Genomic DNA, 20,919 nt, shown 5'->3' on the forward strand with positions numbered 1-20,919 from the left:
AGTTTTCCCAGGGTTTATGACCTAAACAGGTGAAGGCTAGAATCAAGAACCAGGAAGAGGGGAGAAATTAAGCAGTTCTGTCTTATCCAAGGGCACATCCTGACTCCATCTTGTCCATCAACAGCTGTTATCAAATAGATTACCAGTAATATGCTATTCAAAGTCAAAATTAATCATCTTTTCATTTTCTAGTTCTATTGAAATTGAAGAAGATAACTTCTTATCAAGTTATACAACAGAGCAGATATTTTTAAATAGAGAAATAGGCCAATATAATGTGAAATAACAGCCTCCCCTGAGGTGATTTGCATAGTTTAAATGATCTGAAGTACTGTACTCTGGATGTTCAGTAACAAATCATGATATTCTGAAGGAAAACTACTGCATGGCCTAGCTAAAATCTGTGAGGCAATTATAGCCTGAAAATCTGTTTTTCGTGATAAATCCACATGGGAAGTCTTCCATGCATCTACGTGAGACTATGCAAAATCTGGCTTTCTGAAGTCTTCCCTTCTTTTATTTGCTTTCTGAATATATTTTTTCTCTTCTTTTGCAAAATCAGGAGAGCATGCTGAAATAGAGAAATCATTTCCTTACCCAGTCAAGGGAATGTGCTGTTCTTCTCCTTCAACTCACAGGATTGTTTTTAAGAGAACAGTAACTGAGAATTTTCACTTATTGTTACTATGCTGCCTTTCACTTCCTTAACTTATTTCACTAGAATGGATTCCTGGCAAACAAATATAAAGATTTGTCTGCAGCATACAATTCATAAAGAAAGTGAAATTCAAAGGTAAAAAGAGGGCATATAACAGGCCAAATAAATATATATAAAGTATGTATGGCCTGAAGAGATTGCAGAGAAGTACAAAGAAAAATCTTTAAGCTTTGTCCTTCTTTATATTAGAAGGTATGAGTGCCTTAAAACATGACACAAACATTTCCCTACTGACTTTCCCTATGTGAGGGCAGCCTCAGGTGTGCTGGGGCTTTAGAGAGCTCTCTAAGGTTTTCCTTGCTCACAGCAGAGACAATCAGCACTCAGGAATGCCACCAGCTTCACCTCATTGATTTTATCACACATCTCTCTAGAGATAAATGTGGCTTAGACCACATCCTTTGTGCTGTCACGTCCCAGGACTGAGTAATGACACCCTGTTTCTCTGTTAGCTCTAACATGGGACACTGCTCTTTCAGAATGGTTTCACAGGGGAGAGGCAAGCCAGGGTGATTCAGCAATCAGGAAAATTCATGTGCATGGATTAGGCAGGGATCCCACACCTTTCTTTCTGCTGGAAATTTCACAAAGCAAATCTGCATCTGTACAAGCTTCCAGGTACCATGATAGCACATCAGAGAAAAATGAATGAGGGAAAATGCCAGCTGGAGGTTTAAACAAGGAACAGGCATTCAGACAGACACCCAAATAGGGCCAGGAAGGGAAATCATTGTGTCTTGCACAGACACAATAAAATAGCTTCAAGAAAGCTATTTTGTGGGGAGCATAAACAGCAATTTCTTCAAAAGCACATGTAATAGTTTGAATAGCAGTTCAGCTGTCAGTGTTGCAGAGTCTAACTGGGTACAGCAGAGCACCACTACTTTGGATTGATTCCACTAAGAAAAGTCATAAGGTGTGAGAAAATAGCTAAGAAATAACTCAAGGACTCAGTTAAAAAGTTCTGAAGTGAAAAGCTATAAAAAATCTATGGAAAAAACCCAAAGAATCAGAAGATGGCAACCCAGCAATATCATGCATGAACCCATTGCAAGACAAAGCCTGACCTGGCCTCAAATGACTAATGACAACAGGGGCAGCAAAGATACATCCCATGTCTCACTGGGAATACTGACCATGGTAATACTTACCCTGGCAGTGTGTCAAGAGTCCTGGTTATCTACTGTATGTATCAGACCATAAAATACACATTTCAGAAATGTGTATTCTGAAATTACACAAATCCTGCTTGAAAAGTCTCTCTCTACACAGCAAAAGATGGCCACATCAAAAGTGATTCCAGCAGGAAGGAATCTCATACTCTAAGGAAGAGGACAGGTAGGTTTCTCACTCAGAGGACAATTCCAGTGAAAATGGCATTAAAATATTCTCAGGAAGCTCCTGGTTAAGTGACCACCAACTCCATGGCACCTGCAACCACCAGGGACAATCACCAATCCAAAACAGGATAGAACCTGTCAGTAAACCTTTCTCTGACAGACTGGTGCTGAGGACACACGGACCATAAATTTTAATACTAGATATCCAACAGACAGTGATTCCCCATCTAGATGCAGTCTTCAATCAGCCAGCCTCTGTTCAATACTCAGTAACATCACAGAACTGAAGTTAAGCCTGACTTTGTGCACTGAATTGACCCTGGAGTTAATCCTGGAGCCTCCCACAAAACCAGCCCTAACACCACCAAGGCAGCAGCATTTTGAAAAGTACTAGTAAGGTATAAGAAAAAATTGAGATGTTAAAGGCAGCCTGATCTAGCAAGCTATGCCCTTTCCCAAAAATTACAGACAGTAATTCTGTAGATTAGAAAGACAGTAGATTAGAAAGAAAAGATGATCTGCAGTCCTCAGAACTGAATATACCCACAGGTGGAGGAACACTATCAGATGGAGCCACTGATGGTGGCCTTCAACAGAACCTCTGACGGAACTTATAAAGTGTAAAATTATTTCTGCTTGTTTGAAAGACCAAACCTTGGTCACAAAATGCAGTTAAAATATAGAAGAGGAAAGCAAACTTTGTAATTTTAAACATATTTTCAAAATAGTCTGCTAGAATGAAGAAATATTTCTCACAGCTCTTTTTTTCCTCCTCTCTGGCTCTTCATTTTGAGATAATGAAGGCATTATAAAAGAAACAGAGAGGAACTAAGGACAACCAGGGCAACCAAGTATGTTAGTTTTGTTGTTTTTTCAGTCTTTGAAAGCAATTACAAGAAAAAACAGACTGTACATGCAAAATTACTGAAAGAAAAAAGCAGATGCAAATAAGTACAGGATTCAAGAAGAAAATCTTGAAATCTAGTATTTTTAGGGAAATGGCCTAAGGACCTGAACAAAATTTATGCCATTTCTTAGGTGAAAGTAGTTTAAAAGCCAAATTATCTGCAATCACAGTGGACGGTACATGACATTAAAAGTATGCCAAAATGCTTTCTCAAAGAATGATGAATAAAATATGAAACTGTAATAGTAACATGCTTCCAAAGAGCATACACAGAATTTTAGTATGTCAAATTTGATTTCCATCAACTGCTTTTACTCTGCAGGCAGCTTTTTGGAAAATGTCTCACATTAAATACATTTATCAAATATATTTCATCTTTCCTTCCTAAGTGGTTGGCAGAGTCAACAAATACATATATTTTAGACAAAACCAAAGTTAGAAGAAAAAATTAAGGAGTTAACCACAGAGTTCTCCATGGGGAAAGAGATAAACATGATATAGGTGACATGGCAGCTTAAATTATAGACGTTTTAAATACAGAACTTGTGCTGAAGTATGGAGAGAGATATCTTAAAAGCATGTTCAGCCAACTGCCCTGTTCACTGCTCCTGTTTGGTGCTGCACCAAGTGGTTACAACAGAGAAGCTTATTGCTCACCAAGAGCAGCAGCCAAGCCATAAAATGTGATGACTGGAGGTTGAATGCAAAATGAGATCAAACCTTCACTCTGGGTGAAGTGACAGAGTTTGTGTCACTGGGAAGGCAGGGCAGGGAAAAAGGATACCCTGCTCTGAGTACCAATTTTACAGCAGGGCAAGTATTTTGGATTTCTTGTGAAAGGATGATGAAAAAATGTCTCCTAGCTTCTCAGAATATCTCAATATCTCTGAATTTCTACCCCCAGCTTTTAGAGGGAGCGAGGGAAAAACAAGTAATTAATTAGCAACAAGCACAATTTTTCCATAAGCATGAATTTTGCCCATAAAATGATCTAGCAGTCATATTCCAGCAAGTCCATCAAGAATATTTAGTTCCAACACATTTTCAAAGTATTGTTTCTATTTTTACAGGAAATAATAGCAAGCAGTAACACCTGCACCTAATCTGATCTTCACCTACTGATCACATCATTAAGATATTTCAGACATAAAGGAAATGAGGATGAGGAAAAAGTACAACTTTTAAAGATTGCATCACTGCTCATATATTTCTTATATTTGTGAAGGGATTACACTTTCAGTTTTACTGTGTACATGAACTAGATTGTTTTGGAAAAGAAAATATATATAAGAACATGGCAAAAGTCACAGCTTTTGTATTTGTCTGTGTAAAATGTGCTGGTTTTGGCTGGGGTAGGGTTAATTTTCTTCTCAGTGTGGCTGGTATGGGGCAGTGTTTTGGATTTGTGCTGAACACAGTGATGATAATATAGGGATGTTTTTGTTACTGCTGAGCAGGGTTTACACAGATCCAAGGCCTTTTCTGCTTTTGCTGCTGCCACACTGGTGAGGAGCCTGGTGTGCATGGGAGGCTGGGAGGAGACACAGCCAGGACAGGCGACCCAAACTGACCAAAGGGATATTCCAGACCCTGGGACATCATGGATCAGAGTGTGAAGAGGCAGAAATAGGGAGCAAGAGGGGATGTTTGGAGTGATGGGGTTTGTCTGCCCAAGTCACTGTTAGCTGTGATGGGGTCCTGGGGATGGCTGAACCCCTGCCTGCCCTTGGGAAGCAGTGACTGAATTCCTTGGTTTCCTTTGCTTTGCTTGTGCGGCTTTTAATTTCCATATCAAACTGTCTTTATCTCAGCCTATGAGTTTTCCACCTTTTACCCTTCCAGTTCTCTCCCTGATCCTGCTGGTGGGAGAGTGAGTGAGTGAGTGGCTGCCTGGGGCTTGGCTGCTGAAACAACGAGCAATGTATATATATAAAAATGACATGACATGCAGATCAATTCTTACACCTCTTGTTCCTCCAAATCCTTCTTTCTGTAATCCCTAGAAATGTTTTGAGGCATAGTAAGCTTCCAGAAGGGAAAACAAAAATAGTTCCTTGCTGGGAACAGTAATGTCTGCAATATCCTTTACAAAATAAAGATCTGACAAGTACATATACAGGAAAATCATAGCATATGGCAAATTTTTTTGAATGAAATTGTAAACAAGTGATGCTCATTTCATATTTCTAAACAAGGTCTTTAATGTGAGATAGACACTTTTTCTTCAAGAAATGGTATGGCTTTTTCTGATATCTATATTAACATAAAACAGATGCGCACACATTTGTGGGGGATATGAGCAAATAATTTTTTTTTTTGTAAACAATTGAAGATATGAATAATTTACCTGTGTGTTCTGAAATTAGAAAGCATATGTGAGAAGTAATGAATAGAAATAATTACTAGGAAAGATATTTAAAATAGCTACAGAAATCTACTTATCTTCTGTACTTCAGCAAAGAATAATTTTAAATCATTGCAGGATGCAATTTCTGTTATAATCCAAGCCTTGTAATAACATCAGATAAATCAAATAAATCAATTATCATACACAAGTCAAAAATAAATTTTGGTACCATTACAGCCCTAAAGGCAATTTGTTTCTTTCATATCTCAGATCCTATATTACCAGAAGTGACACTTAAAATTTCATTCATGATAATGAACAAATAATTTAATTCTTTCCAGATAGCTTTTTAATTGAAAAGTACTCTTTTTCCCATGAAAATTTTCCCAGAAACTATAGACCGGAATTATCTTAAAAAACTCTCAGAAAATAACAAACAAAAAAAACCCAAAAATCAATACACAATTCCCCTGAACAAAACACAAATGAGTTAAAGTGAAAAGGCTGAAGAGAAACATAAGTGCATTTAGAATTAAATAATTTTATTTTTTGTTTTCTGTTTATTTGGTAAACATTAAAAGCAGTTACAATCATCCAACTCTGATTTTTGGATTTTATTTCCTCTTCTTTTTCTTAACTGATCCTTCAAACTACAAAAATATTATTTTCAAAATAATTTTCTTAGAAATTACATGTTTTTCCACTCTGGTAGTTCATGTTCTATGAAACTGTGACTTGTTGCAGGTCAAGTTGATAAAATAAGAAAAAATAATAGTTTAAATATATATTAAGGGTAAAGAAGCTCCATACCTTGTGGTTGTTTAACCAGAAGATGAAAAACAGATTCTTCACAAGTGGCCTGCGACAGGACAGATGCACTCAGACGCTCATTCAACAACCCCTGATCTAAAAGAAAATTAAAAGATTATTTGTGGAAACTCATTCAGAATTCAAAATTGATGGAACAATTTCCCCAGTAAAACAGCTTCACCTATAGGTTTTATAAAAAACATCCTTGAATGGGAGCACATGACCCCTTTTTTCTGCTCTGCTCAAAGTTTCTCTCAGTATTTTCCTCATTATGAAGCATAAATACAATATGGATATCTTTTTAAATAGAATTAAAATGAAATAAAACAGCATCAACAAACACAAAGTTTAAAATGTTTTCAGTTAAATAACAATTAGAGATTACAAAATAAACTGTTTTCTAAATTAAAAATCAGGTAGCAATGAAAGGCAATGGTGACATGAAATACGAGAGACACAAGTTCAGGACCAGCAGTGCAGATACAGCTGCAGACAAGAATTGCTTTCTTGATGGCAAGTCACTGGATCAACCAACAGATCACTTCATAAAGACAGAAGATTTAGACATTATTTAGATTGTTTCACTGATCACTGTCAATGCTGTGGATAAATGAAAAATGAGATAGGAAAAACTAGTCAGAAGTCCAATTTTATAAACAGGTATTGGAACCAAAGGCAATTCCTTGCAGGAAATATGTCTAGCAGCTACCTCCAAGAACCTCAGACCAACAGATTGATCATATCTGTATAACAAGTCATATTAAAGTGTGGTAAAACTAAATTATGAACTTTTGAAAGGAAAATGGGATACACAGGACTCATCCAACAGCCAGGGAACGCTGTTGAGGTTATGGAACAAAGTTAAGGTAGCTTTAAGAAGCAGAATAACAATCAAAGACATTCAGGAAGGCAGACAACAGCTCTCTTGGGACTATCATTCTTGGCTCTTGGAAGAAGAGAAACAACCCCAAAATTATTTCACCTCAAGAACAAGGTTTCAGGTTTCAGAAACCAGCTTAGAGGTTCAAAATAAGATGTGCAAACTGTGAGGAAATAAAAAAAGAATTGAAAGGCCCTTGCCAAATATTAAATGATGGGTGCATAAGAAAAGCCAACACACTAATTTCAGCATAATAATAAAACAACTGTATCATCTTCTTTCCTGACCTGAGAGACTGCAGTGGCAAAAACATGGCTATAGTGAAATCTTCCTCTCTAATGCTTATTATTCTGTAAGAATTATTTTCTATCTTTTTTTCCAGGATGTTAATAAGCTGAATACTCTAAATTTCCCCTACTAGAAGATTTTTGCAAGCTTTAAAAGATATGTTGTTTTTTTTTATTTTATATCCTTCTACACATTCAGCTAAAAAGTAATTTTCACACAATTAGCTAACTAATCTCAAGATCTTTTTTAATCTGAAATATATAGTTTCACTGTATGAAATTAAAAGCACTAGGTTATTCTTCATAATGCTTCAAAATTGCATTTATCAGTTCAGAGCTGCATTTATACATTGCATGTTATCTTTTTTAATTGGTAGCTAAAATAATGGTTTGAATTATGTCATAATCAGCAAAAAGTGATGTTAGCACTTGTATTCTAAATTGACTAGATGACTAAAAATATTATTTGTTCATACCTTTAGTATTTCACTCTACCATTGATATATATATAGATATAGATATATATATATATATGCAGTAATACTTAGTCTAATATATTTTGTCTGAAGGAAAAATGACCAAGAAGCAGACTTGTCTTTGAGTACTTAGTTCAATTACATAAAGCCCCAGAAAGCAGTTTAAAAATATTTTGCAAAGTACATTTGAAAAGTTGCAATTCCAGTTTGGAAATCTTTAAATGGGAAATGACACAGCCAACTCACTGTGAATGCAGCCTTATCTTGGACATAGGAAAAGTTTTAATAAGCAATCTTACACACTACCACAGATATCAGTTTTACTACAGCACGTAGCACTAGATTCCAGAGGAAGCAATTCACCTCCCTTATCCAATTCCTAATTACTGCTGTAGCTTTAATATTTTCTTTGAGCACAGCCCTTCAAACTCTGAAATTAATATCCTCTATAAAAGCTGTTGCAATCTTTTTCTTGAACTATACATTGTGACCACTGAAAATATGAAATAAATTGTCCACACTGACTGAAATAAAGCATTAAGGTATTAACAAATACTTAAGAATAATTCTTATACAGGTTAACTCCATGGGCTTTAGTTTACACTGGAGATTTTAGTAATTTCAATTATTTATATTGGTTTTGTTGCTTCCAAAAAACCTCTTAGTAGAAAAACTATACAGTGGTATTTAGAGAAAAGCAATATCATTCAGCCTGAAAAAGCTGAACTAGTGCAGGTTGCTAAACCATCTGTGACAAGAGTTTGCATACTCTGTAGTTCTGGTCACAGGCTCATTTTGGGGAAAATCACCTGCTGTTAAATAAACATTACTTACATGACTACTCTTAATGTAGCTGTGAATGCCAATGTGAAATAGAGCTGCACATTTAAGCACTGAAGGGTCTAAATCCTGGGAAGAAAACTTATTGGTATTACATTCAGTAAGAAAATACCTAGTTTAAAGAGGTCCACAGTGGTAGTATTAGTAGTTTTACTTGCTCTATAATTATCCCAAATAGAGAACTGTTTGTGCTACAACAGCAGTCACAATTCACAGAAAGAAACATTTCTGAGGAATAATGCTCTTGGGTTTGACAAAGCCTCAGAAATGCAAATGAAAGCTTCAGAAATGGTCCAGATAGGACAATTCCCAATTAATGTCTATTTTAATTACTGAACTCTGTAGTTCTAAATATAATCTCACATCTATATAGGGCAGAAACTGCCTGTGGAAGGTTACTTGAAAATAAGAGTGATAACTTGTGTAATTTTCTTTAAAGCATGAAATAAATCTATAAATGTTGATGCCTATTGCTGTTACACCTTAATCAAGATGCCCTATTTTCAATGTTGACATGCTGAATTCTCATAAAAAGGGGCACATGGTCTACAAGACAATTTCCAAAGATCACAACCAGTCAGGAATGTCACTCTGATTTCTGAGTTGCTGCCTTCTGTTGATTTCCCCGTTCCACTCCCTTTCTGGTCTCCAGTAACACCAGCAGTTACCCTGACAAAGTTCTCAGGATATGTAAGGGCCAGGAATGCTGAACTGAACTTGTGCATCCAAAATTTTGTTTATAAGATTAGATTTCTCTTCCTCTGGAAAGAAGGAAATAAGAATTCTGGTTAAGTATTCCTATACAAAGCAAATCATAGAACGAAAAATATCTAAATACATCTTGAGTGCATAAATCAACTATCTTGTTGTAATTAAAACAAAGCAAACTTTACGTACAGGTCACCAAGAACAACTGAATTAGAAAATTAACATTACAATAATCAGATAAAAATTCAAGACAGAGTTTAAAGGACAGGTATAATTATCCTTTCATAAAGACTGCAATATATAATTTATTTTTTCAAAGACAACCTTTTGTAATTCCAAAGATCACAGAAACATTAGATCATCATGATGTCAGGTTTACTGATGGGTAAAGAAGAATGAAGACTGAAAACTTCTGATGCATAAAAATAAACATTAGTCCTTCACTGTCTAAGCCGGATACTTCTGTCTCTGTCACTATTTCTGAACAACTCCCTGGGACAAGTTCATGCTCAACAGCTAGAAAGATTACTGTTACCACTAAAACAATTAAACAATGCAGCTTCTCTTGTTTCTCAGGATTTCACAATCTACTACACTTTAGTTACAATATTTAAGCTCTATAAATATTTTTTCTGATTAAGTTGCATCACAGGTAAGTTTATTATTCTTCTCCACTATTTTGTGAACAGCACACTGGATAAGCATTCTTACAAATTATACCTCAAAGTAATGGAATACTTAACTGAGCTGTTTGGCACTAGATTTATTCTCAATAAGACAAGCAGTTTGCATCTCTGAATTGCTCTTGTTGTTCTACAAATCAGAATCCCAGCTCGCACTTTCCACTAGAATAAAGCATCCTGCAATTATGAGATGCAATAGGAATCTTTATACCACAGATTAAATACACTCCTACACTTCAAAAGTTCATATAATCAGTTATTTCCTGGTCAAATAGGGTGGATTACACAGCACTTGTAATTCACTCAGTGTGGGCTAAGATAAGCACACAGGGTAGATGGAGTGAGGGAAAACTACAGAGGGTTAACATTTTAGCATGAAAATTGCATTACTAATAATGTAAAAGTTCACTTTGTCTTCAGCTGTTCCAGGAATGATGTGCTGATGAACAAAGCAATTCAAAACTGAGGTACACCAACAATTTATCAAGGTACCTCTGCACTGAAGCTCTACCATCCATCATGTCAGTTCCCATCCCTAATTTCCATCACAATCTCTATCATCATCCATGTCTCTAATAAAGGTCCTGAATAATACAGGCCCCAAGGCTGACCCTTGTGCAATGATCACTAACAGCCAGCAGCTGAATGCCAAGATGTTGATCACCATAATTTGAGACCAACAGTTCAGCCAAGCTTCCAATCCACTCAGCAGTCTGTTCATCAGGCCTAGACTTCCTCTGCTTCCAAACAAGAATGTTACAGGATACAATGACAAAGACTTACTAAATCATAGTATATTACATTCACTGCTCCTCCTTTATTTCCATAATCACTCATTTCCATACAGAAGACAATCACATTTGTCAATCATGATTTGCACTTAAGAAATCCATTTGACTACTCCTGATCACCTTCTCGACCTTCGTGGGCTTGGACATGGACTGTAAGAGAACGTGTAAATCATGGGCTACACACACCACAAAAGTAGTGTCCAATGACCCCACCAGGGGCTCAGGTGAAGCTGATCATCCCACTGCTCCTCCAGTCTTCCTTCTATCACTTTTCAAAGGAAGAAACAACAAAGCCTTTTCCCAGTCAGCAGAAAAATCTCCTGATCAACATGAACTTTCATAAAAAACAACAGTCTCACAATCATATTGGCCAAATGTTTTATTACATTGCAAATTTCATCTGGATTTGTGGATCTGAATACCTCCAGCTGGTCTGAGTCCACAGCCTGTCACTCCCTACAGGCTGCCCATTTCCCTCTCCAAACAGGAAGGTCATCACCACAGCATTCATCCAGCTGGTGAGGCTCCTGCCATTCACACTGCAGTGCCAGGGAGATACCTCCACAATTCCTGACTGCCTCAGACCAGAGCTGCAGCTTCCACACTCCCAGCTTCCATCTGGATTACACAAGCAATGGCTGCACAATCAGAATGACTGCCCAAAAGCAGCTCCTGGGGTGTTCAACATTTACCTTCCTTTTTAACTGTGAGAAGCACCTTGGAGCCTAGTGTACATGCACTGAATGCCACCTGCTGCAGCAGCTGCCCTGTCTCCATGTGCAGAACCAGTGTGCAGGGCTCCTTGTCACTTAAGGACACCCAGATGTCAGATAAGAAGGAAGCTGGACAAGAATCTGTCTCTCAGTTCCAGGCTCCCCCCTTCTCTGCCAGCTATCCTGCTCAGCACCTGAATTCTGGTAACGTCCCCAAGATCCTGGCCATGATTCACTTGGCCTGTAAGCACTGAATATTTTGCATGCTGCTGCTTCTTTCAATGTTTTCCAGAAGAGAACTTCAACTGAAATTCACAAGAGATCTGGTCACTTACAAATGGTACTCTCTTTTGTGACAGTCATAAATAGAAATATTTCAGCAGTTAAACAGGGGAAACTGCACTGAGGTCTGACAAAAAATTCTGGTCAGCAAAAGTACAGAGTGTTCAGTCATGAGACCAAGATGCTCCTGACCTTTTAGGTAAGCATATTTCCAAGCTCCCCCATATATGAACTGTGTATGTGGACAAAGCTGTGTTTCTTTATTTCTAATTCATATTCAGAAAGTAGGATTAAAAAGTGTGAGTTTAATGCAACAAAAAACATGAATCTACAGTTTTTTAAAATCACATTTCTTCACTTATTCTATGTGTCTCAAACCCTGAATCACAGCTTGAGTGTGTAAACATGGCTTAAAACTTACCTTTGAACAGGCTTGATTTTACTATTCTCTTATGGTTTGGTTGCTATTTGTCTTACATTTATTTATTTATGAAAATAAAACTGGAAGGTTTATCTTCAATTTTTGTTATTTGCAGATGTCAGGACATGCTTTGGCACCTGTTTTCTGATGCTACCTACATGTTACCTTCGAGTAGGTAGAGATTCAGAGAACCTTTTAAAGCCTTCTGATGCACTTGAAGTGAAATTTCCTTTTTGACTGAGTAAATTTTAGTCATCAATGAGATTGTGGGATTTAGAACCTGAGTTCCTACAGCATTTGTGAAATCCCAGTATGGACAGTTATTTGTCAATCTCTAGTAATTCTGGATCTCATATTATCATTTAAAGCATGTTTGAAAATATTGATGAAACACACTTGCTTGGAAGATCATCAGAAAAAAAACACAAAAAATACCAAAGAAAACTCTAAAAATGTTTTACCCTTGCTCTCTCACTAACTCCTTCAGTTATCCAGAATTTGACCAAGTAATATAAAATATTTAAAGTTGATTGAGGAGCAAAAGCCAAGCATTAGTTATGTGGCTTAGGCACAGCTACCAAAACACATCCCAGAGTCTCTTGTTGCCAAAGTGCTGCAGTGCAGCACACCCAGCCAGCAGCTGCACATCCACATGAGGCTACACGACCTAAGAAGTCTTCTGTGCACAGCTGTTACAGGTTTGTGTCCTTCCCTACCTCCCACAGCACGCTCTACAGAGTTTTCAGGGTGGGTGTTGACAATACAGGAACTCTACTGCCAAAAAATGGAATGAGGAAAATTTATTCACATTCCTTCCACACCTCTACTGGAACCCAAGGAGCTTAAATTCCTTCCCCCATTAAAAAAAAAATAAAAGAATTTCCAAATCCCTGTACCTGCCAGCACGATATCTACCACCACATTCTCAGCAGTGGGATTCCTGAAGGATATGATGGCAGAGGAGTACTCTCCAATGCAGGCACTGGTGGTGGTGGTTTCCATGCGCTCAGGAGGAACTCCAGACCCCGTCAGGTGAAATATCCTCTCTCCAAACTGTGAATGGAACATGCCATTGTTTATCATTTGATGAGTCTGAGCTGTACATTTTAAAGTATTTCGCCTACTTCCTTCCACTGTTTTGTGTCTCTGCTATAAGTGAACGTAAATTTTTGCTTTTATTTTTCTTTCTTCAAGCTGTTGTTACTCTAAGTATTGCTATCTGGAAATCAATACTTTCATTCTGGGATATGTTCATATCTCCTTTTTGTGTTTAATTTCTACTTCAAGCACACAGTATTTAACTTCCATCCAGCTGCTCAGAGCTTTCAGTGTAGGGAATAGAAAGATGTAGGTAGCTGCAAAAGCAGAATTCAAAGCATATATATTAAAACCTGACAGCAGATAAAGTGAGAAGTTCTCTCCAGAAGACAAAGGAAGAAAGAAAATAATTCTTTTATGGGACAGCAGTAGAATCACACAACAAGCCAAAAGTGTTACTTCAAAGATAATAATGAACATTAACCTTTAGACACAAAAAATCAAGGATATTGGAAAGAAATAGTAGATCTAAAATTTCTGTGGACCATCAGGTTTCAGAGAAGGACATTGTGTCCTCTTGAACTGACCTTGGATATATACTATTCATATTAGAATTGCTGTCTCCTTGTTTTTATCCTTACTAAATATTTAAGAGAGATTCTGAAAATAAATGCAGTGCCAACACCACCTGCAAATAACCTGTCTTTTCAACATACTCTTTCAAGACAAAAAATTGCCACATGACTTCCTTCAGTATTTGTTCTCTTCATATAAAAGAATATTTGCTTTTTAGTATTGCTTAAAACACTACTGAAAACTGCTGGTAGCACTCAACTGGAATCATTCACAGGTTAGCAGTGTTTTAGGATATCTGAAACTCAAAAAAAAAAATATAGAGAGGAAATTGCACAGAAAACAAAGGCTTCATTTAACCACATCTTGCATGATGAAATATTACCATTTACATTGTAGTATCAGTTTTTCTTTTTTATTTCAGCTGTAATTTCATAACACTTAGTAGGTCATGTTGATGACTCATGTCTCTTTATTTACTAGTTTCTCATTCAACTTCAGGAAAATTCACAGAAATAAAAGAAGTCAACAATTCTAGGGTGTTCAAAGTAAAAAACATTTTCAGATAAAATGAAAGGAAGAATTCACTTTATCAAGTGTATGATCTTCTAAAATTCAGATTGGATAAAAAAATGAAACAATTTTATTTTGGAGAGGTTGGGGAAAACACCAAGAAATTTAATTTCAGAGGTGACATTCCTAAGAAATGTCAGTCTTCAAGTGTTAAAACTAGCAGAACTCACTACTGAGCAAACTGAAATTATTCATTACCTGTTCTAGCTCCTACGCCATTATGCCACATTTTAATACTGTAAACAGAACAATTTCTGTGTAAAACTAAGGATAAAACAAATGATAAGTTTTTAACATCACATTTACTCTTTCATTATGCATCCAGTCACTAAACTTACAGGCTGAATCTTTTACTTCCTTGCCTATCATAAATAGTACCTAATCTGAATCCCAAGTGTTGTGGGACAAGCACATTATCATACCTGTGGGCATTTGAAGGTTATTGTTGCCTTGTGGTTGCGCCTTCCAAGGGCAGAGGGACAGAATCTCACAGGCAGCTGGCTGGTGGAATGAGGAGGAATAGCCAGCTGTACAAACACAAGAAAGAAGCAAAAGAAAGGAGGGGTAAGGGAGAGGAAATCAATTTTTTGAGTATCTGTTTCGTGCTTTGTACCAACAGTGCTGATGTGAACGTGATTAATGTGCTCCACACGTTTCCCCCTCTCAGCCAGCGAGTTACTGCAGCAAACAGTGCCGGGGCAGTCCCTGCACATCCACTGCCCTGCAGCTCCAGGGCTGGGGCTACAACCGCTCCAAGGACACGGGCAGCAGCTCTCAGACACCATTCCAACAGCACTGTGGTGTGATGGCACTGGAGGGTTATCACAGTGACCCCCACGGATGCACACTGCCTCAGAAAGGAAATGCATGCCAGATTTTAATTAACCAGTGCTTTGTCTCTCTTCTGCTTACCTTTAGCAAAACCAACACTAAATAATGTTGCAGGTTTTCTCTTCACCTCAAGTATTCTACTTGAGACTCAACTGCATAGGCAAAAGCAAAGTAGCTGACTACAATCAATTAATCTGTTTTCAAGAAGCAGATAAGCAGTAAATGAATTGAATTATGAAGAATAAAAATGCCAATGCTTATAGAGTGTGATCAGCCAGAATCACTGAATACACAATTACTAGGATTATTTCTTTAAAAAAACACATATTAGTTTTTTAATATTATATATGTATAAATAACATTTGCACGTAAGAAGAGATAAAAAGGTAATTGATATCATGAGCAGTTAACCTGTGTTTCATAAAATGAATATAATTTGCAATAAATGAAAGTCAAAGCAACACCCTACAACAGCTGGAACTGACAAAATACACATAAAACTGCCAGCTTCTGGTGCTCAGCATGACTGAAACAGAAACTCCAGCAGAAATCACTGTCCAAGCGTGCGCCATCTTTTAAGTTCCACAGCTTTCACTGCCCCGACCACACATGGACCTTCAAGTCACTTGGCCAATTAGGGTCCAATTAGCACTGCCTCAGTGTGTGATTGATGGATAACTCTGCCAATCAGAGGCTGGGTTAGCACCACCCCAGACTGTGATTGCTTGATTGATTGATTGATTGATTGACAGCTCAGCCAGGCTGGGCGGCCTGAGGTCACTGTCCCCCCACAAAGCAAGGCCTGGCCCATCCCCAGTCCCCCCACAGCGACATTGTCTTGGGACATTGATGTCATCCAGTCTCTGTTGGGATGGATGAATCCCATCCATCATCCAAGTCTTTGCTGCTCTTTCTCACTGCCCTGAGGCTTTTCCTGCCATCCCAGAGCTGGGCCCAGGCAGGAGCCACGCTGTTCCTGGTCCTGCCATCATCCCCTGGGTGTATTTATAGAGAGTTTCCTGGAATAAAACACCCATCCTTCCAAACACTGTTAAAATGATAGCATATAAAAGTAAATCTTCAACTGAAAGGCCTTCAGGGTGCACCATATGGCAATATGCACATGTAATACAGTAGAGTTCTACAATTTTTATGAAGTTAATTGATTAGTATAGGTATCAAATATTGTCCAATTAGAAGACCAGTTGGTTAGATAATTTTACCCCAGGTACTGCCCCATTGGAATTAGTCCAGGGGCTTCTTGGACCCATTTCTTGTGTCTTCTCAGATTCTGGTTGGAAAACAAAACGTCCTTGTTGTAGGTTCTCTTCTTGAAAATGAGACTAAACAGTGTTTCAGTAATGTGTTAGAAGGTTAGTTTATTGTTCTAAAATGTAGGGATAAAAGGGTAGAAAAAGTACTAGAAGCTACAAGCATGTATTAGCAGTCTCCAAAGCAACAAATATAGGAAAATATATAAAAAGCTAAAAACCTTTAGTCATCAGTACCAGCTCAATGAGGGACAGGGATGTTGGTGTGCCTTGAACCACAGGTATTCCTACTGATGGCAGTGGGAGATAGGTTGTGCAGAAGAGAGGACAGAGCTCAGATGTGCTCAAGTAACACACCACACTTAAAATGTTATTTTCTTTTTTGGGAGAGAAAGTTTTTAAGTAATTCATCAGACTCCTGCCATAACAGTTAATTAAACTTTCATTTGCAGTCCAGTTCCCACCTACTAGTCAGACCCATTTATCAAATGAAGACCTACAAATGGAGAAAGAACCTCAGTAGAAAACATCCGCCCCCGCAAATACTTTTTATTAAAATGAAAAACTAGGTAAAGACAGCATGGCAGAGACTATGACTACATCATTAAATTAACACTAAGATTTTTAAATATTGAGTAATTTCAGTGTAAGACATTCACATTACTTAGAATAATAATTCTTCCACAGAGATGCAAACAGACAGGCGTTCGATTTCCAATAAGTATTACTTGACATATTATCATTACTCAGAAAATCCACTGCCACAATGAATCAAAATAATCAACATAGAGCTATGATAACCCAGCAGACTGCCTGCTCTGAAAGCAGAAAGGATTTTTAATTTTTACACTGTAGATTTGGTTTTAAAATTTCATTTTTAATTTCACAGTTTGTTGTTCTGTGAATCCAAAAAGTAATTTGTTTTGAGATAAGCCAGGCAAAAAAACCCTATGTACTTTCTACTGAAATCCAAAAAAACATAAATTGTTCTAAAACTAGAATTGAAAATAATGCAAAAAATATATTTTAGGGAGGTAATGGAATAATTCAATTAAATATGCTGATGCTAACACATCTCCTGCCTTTCCTTTTGTTTACATAAACAAATGCCTTTCACAATAGTCATGTGAAAAGGAACTGTTATCATTGCTCTTCATAAGAGCTCAGATATAACAGTTCAAATATAGAAACTAAGTCTGGAGTTAACTACAAATACATTATTTCTGTTACAAAATGAAGAAAGAAGGGGAAATTTTTAATAAATCTAAAAGCTTGTTCTCTACTCTGTACAAAACAATACTCATGGTCATTAAGAAAATCCTTAAAGCTTGCACACAGAGATTGCACTCCTCTCTGCCAGCCCTTTCCTATTAAGTTATTTGTCCTCAATAAAAGTTGTGTTTCAAAGCCAATCAGGAAAGAACTCAGCTTAATGGAAAAGGTTTAGGCTACTTTAAACCAGGAGAATAGCAAATTGAAGATTTACAGTGAAAGCATGTTTCTTTTAAGCCATGGAGATGATCCTGTTTGTTAGACGTTTTTGTACATAGTAAATATATGTGTATGTCAATATAATACACAAATATGTGAAATATATCAATGTATTTATATAAAGAAAAAGCAGTAAATTGGGGGACACATTGTTGATGATTGAAAGTTTTCAGCTGTTAAATGCTGAACCTGAATCCTTTTCTGCTAAAGACAAAGAAAGCTGCAGTCAGGACAGAAACACCAAACTCAACATCCCTATGACCTTTTTCCCAGACACCCCTAATACCCAATATTCTAATAAAAAAAAGGTGGAATTTTACAGTAAACATGAGAATTCACTTTCATTCTGGCGTTTAGATAATTTGGCAGCATTTCTAATGTTACTAAGTTAGTTAAAGGTACTAAGTTAGTTAAAGGTTTGCAAAAAGGGAAACAAAAATTAAACATAGCTTGTTAAAAAAAAAAATCCAAACCTCATTAAAGGGTATCTTTGAAAGATTTTATCAAATTATTGAAAGAAATCCAAGATGTTATATTCCATTTAAACTGACTTAGGCTACAATTGCAAAGCCACCAGTAAGATATGCAGTCTTTTCTCATTTTTATCAGTTTACAAAAGGGTAACGGAGCTGCTTCTAATTGACATGAAGCTGACAAAGGATTTAAAGCCTCTGAATTTCATTTAGACTTCATTATGCGCACTGAAGTTCAGGAACACTTGAGCCTAATCCAACTGGACCTCAAGAAAGCATGTTATTAATGATGTTCATACTTGAAGTTGAATCAGCTCTATAGAAAATAATCCTTTGTGATATTTCAGTAATGCCCTTTGTTCCAAACTGAAACTGGAACAAACAAACTTCCACACACATGGAAGTGATAATAATACTGGATTTTTTTAATGTTCTGAAACATTAGTCAAAATTTTGATTAATTTTAGGCAAATATCTTAAGAGAAGAAAAAAATTCTTTGATACCACTGTTTTATCTGATTTATCTAACATAACCCAGGGACTGAAGAAACCAATTTGAGACATTTTCTGATCAACAGTCCAGTACATTCAAAAGTCCTACATCTCAGATGACATAAAAACAAATATGGAAATTTACATGAAATATCAAAGTTATTGACCTGACTTTACTAACTATCTTCAAATATAATGTATTTTCATTGTCCAATCCCATCTTAGATCTATTGTTAAAATAATTTGCTCTTTTATCTGAGGGTTGCACAAATCATAATCTTTCTGCTGAAAAGAAAGTATTATCTGCTTTAAAGAGAACAGAAATTTGAATGATTAAGATGGGAAACTTTTTCCACACATAACAAAGGCTTTGAAATGGGAATTAATATAAACCAATACCTGAAACACTGAGCATGGTTTATAAGCAGTAATCTTCTGGAATTTGAATGCAGTGTTGAGTGCTAGTATGCAAAATATTCAGAAGTAAGAACATGTGGAGTGCTGTGTCCAGTTTTGGGCTCCCCAGTCCAAGAAAGACAAGGAATTACTGGAGAGGGTCCAGCAGAGCCCACAAAAGTGACTGGAGGTCTGGAGCATCTCTAATGAGGAGAGACAACTGAGAGGGGACCTCATCAGTGTGTACAATTATCTTAAGGGCAAATGCCAAACTCCTTCCAGTGTTGCCCATTGACAGGAAGTTCCACTTCAATATGTATAAAAACTTCTTTCCTGTGAGGGTGACCAAGCACTGGAGCAGGCTGCCCAGAGAAGCTGTGGAGTCTCCATCTCTGGAGATACCCAAAACCTGCCTGGAGGTGATCCTGTGCAACCTCCTCTGGCTGAACCTGCTTCACCAAAGGGGTTGGAATAGATGGTCTCCAGCCCAATCATTCTGTGATTCTGTGATAAACACCACCCTCTGACTTTGTCACCAAAACTGAAGGAAATTAAATAACCTCTCCACACATGGGTCTGTAATGAAAGAAACAGGTTCAAAAAGGGACAGCTACATGAAGTAAATATTAAGTAGTTGCATTTAGCAAACAAAGCCATCCTGTAACTGGAAGAACTACTGCAATTAACTAGGAACATTTCAGAATTCAATCCATAATGATATACAGGACTGAGGATTATAATAAAAAGGAGAGAGAAAATTACTGCATTTAGTGTTGAATGTGTCTTTTCCAACACAAAGTAATGTAGCTATTGTTGGTGTGTGAATCTCTGATGATAAATTATGGGAGCAGAGATATTTTTTTCTTGTTAATTTCCTGCACAAGGTAATATGCAATCTGCAGCAGCCAAAAGTCACTATAGTTAAATCTAACCCACTTCTGTGGCAATGACCCAAACAAAATACATCTACAATACTCCCAGACAATTAATATAGTTTGCATCCATTTTGTTTCTGAGCCCCTAATCAAATATCAATTCATTAAATAATTAGTAATAGCATTTGTTAGGGTTTACCATAGTGTATAAAGACATGTTATTGTGCATGACAGAAAAGACAGACTAGAAAAAACTTAATGTTTGATACTTTTAATTTAATGGAATCCTACATAGCAATATTTAGGGAAGCTGAGTAAAGAAGTTTGATCTCATTTAACTGTTACCATCAGAAACCCTTTTAGGAACATTTGGTCTGGCTGTACTGCTACATTTAAGGCTGAAAACTGTTCAGCTTCTGAAAACTGAACCTATAATGACTATGTATCATTCCTCTATTTTCCCCATATGGTCCTTTGTATCTTCTTAGTTATATTTTATTACAATATTCCTCTCCCTGCCTCTTAAACCATTTTGTAGGAATAGAATCATAAGTTGTAGAATAGTTTGCTTTGGAAGGGACCGACCAACTTTGCTATCTTCCCTGGATTACCTTCTTCATATCTAGAAAAGGCACCATTATTTCTCTATTTCTTTCCTGTCCTGCACACATTTATTTCTTCTTTCTTTTTTTTCTGTTTTTTT

At 36.8% G+C, this 20,919-nt stretch overlaps 1 protein-coding gene across 1 annotated transcript in view; it reads right to left on the bottom strand.

Annotated features, from left to right (window-relative positions):
• Positions 1-20,919, bottom strand: part of CFAP47 (cilia and flagella associated protein 47) — a 261,632-nt gene that overhangs the window by 54,221 nt on the left and 186,492 nt on the right. The window contains exons 55-57 of the mRNA XM_058800177.1: positions 14,810-14,914; positions 13,100-13,256; positions 6,123-6,218 (exon numbers count right to left, since the gene is read on the bottom strand). Of these exons, the coding sequence (XP_058656160.1) occupies positions 6,123-6,218; positions 13,100-13,256; positions 14,810-14,914 (358 nt within the window). The remainder of the gene's footprint in view (positions 1-6,122; positions 6,219-13,099; positions 13,257-14,809; positions 14,915-20,919) is intronic.

Source organism: Ammospiza caudacuta, chromosome 2 (genome assembly GCF_027887145.1).
Source record: "Ammospiza caudacuta isolate bAmmCau1 chromosome 2, bAmmCau1.pri, whole genome shotgun sequence".
Classification (NCBI taxonomy): Eukaryota; Metazoa; Chordata; class Aves; order Passeriformes; family Passerellidae; genus Ammospiza; species Ammospiza caudacuta.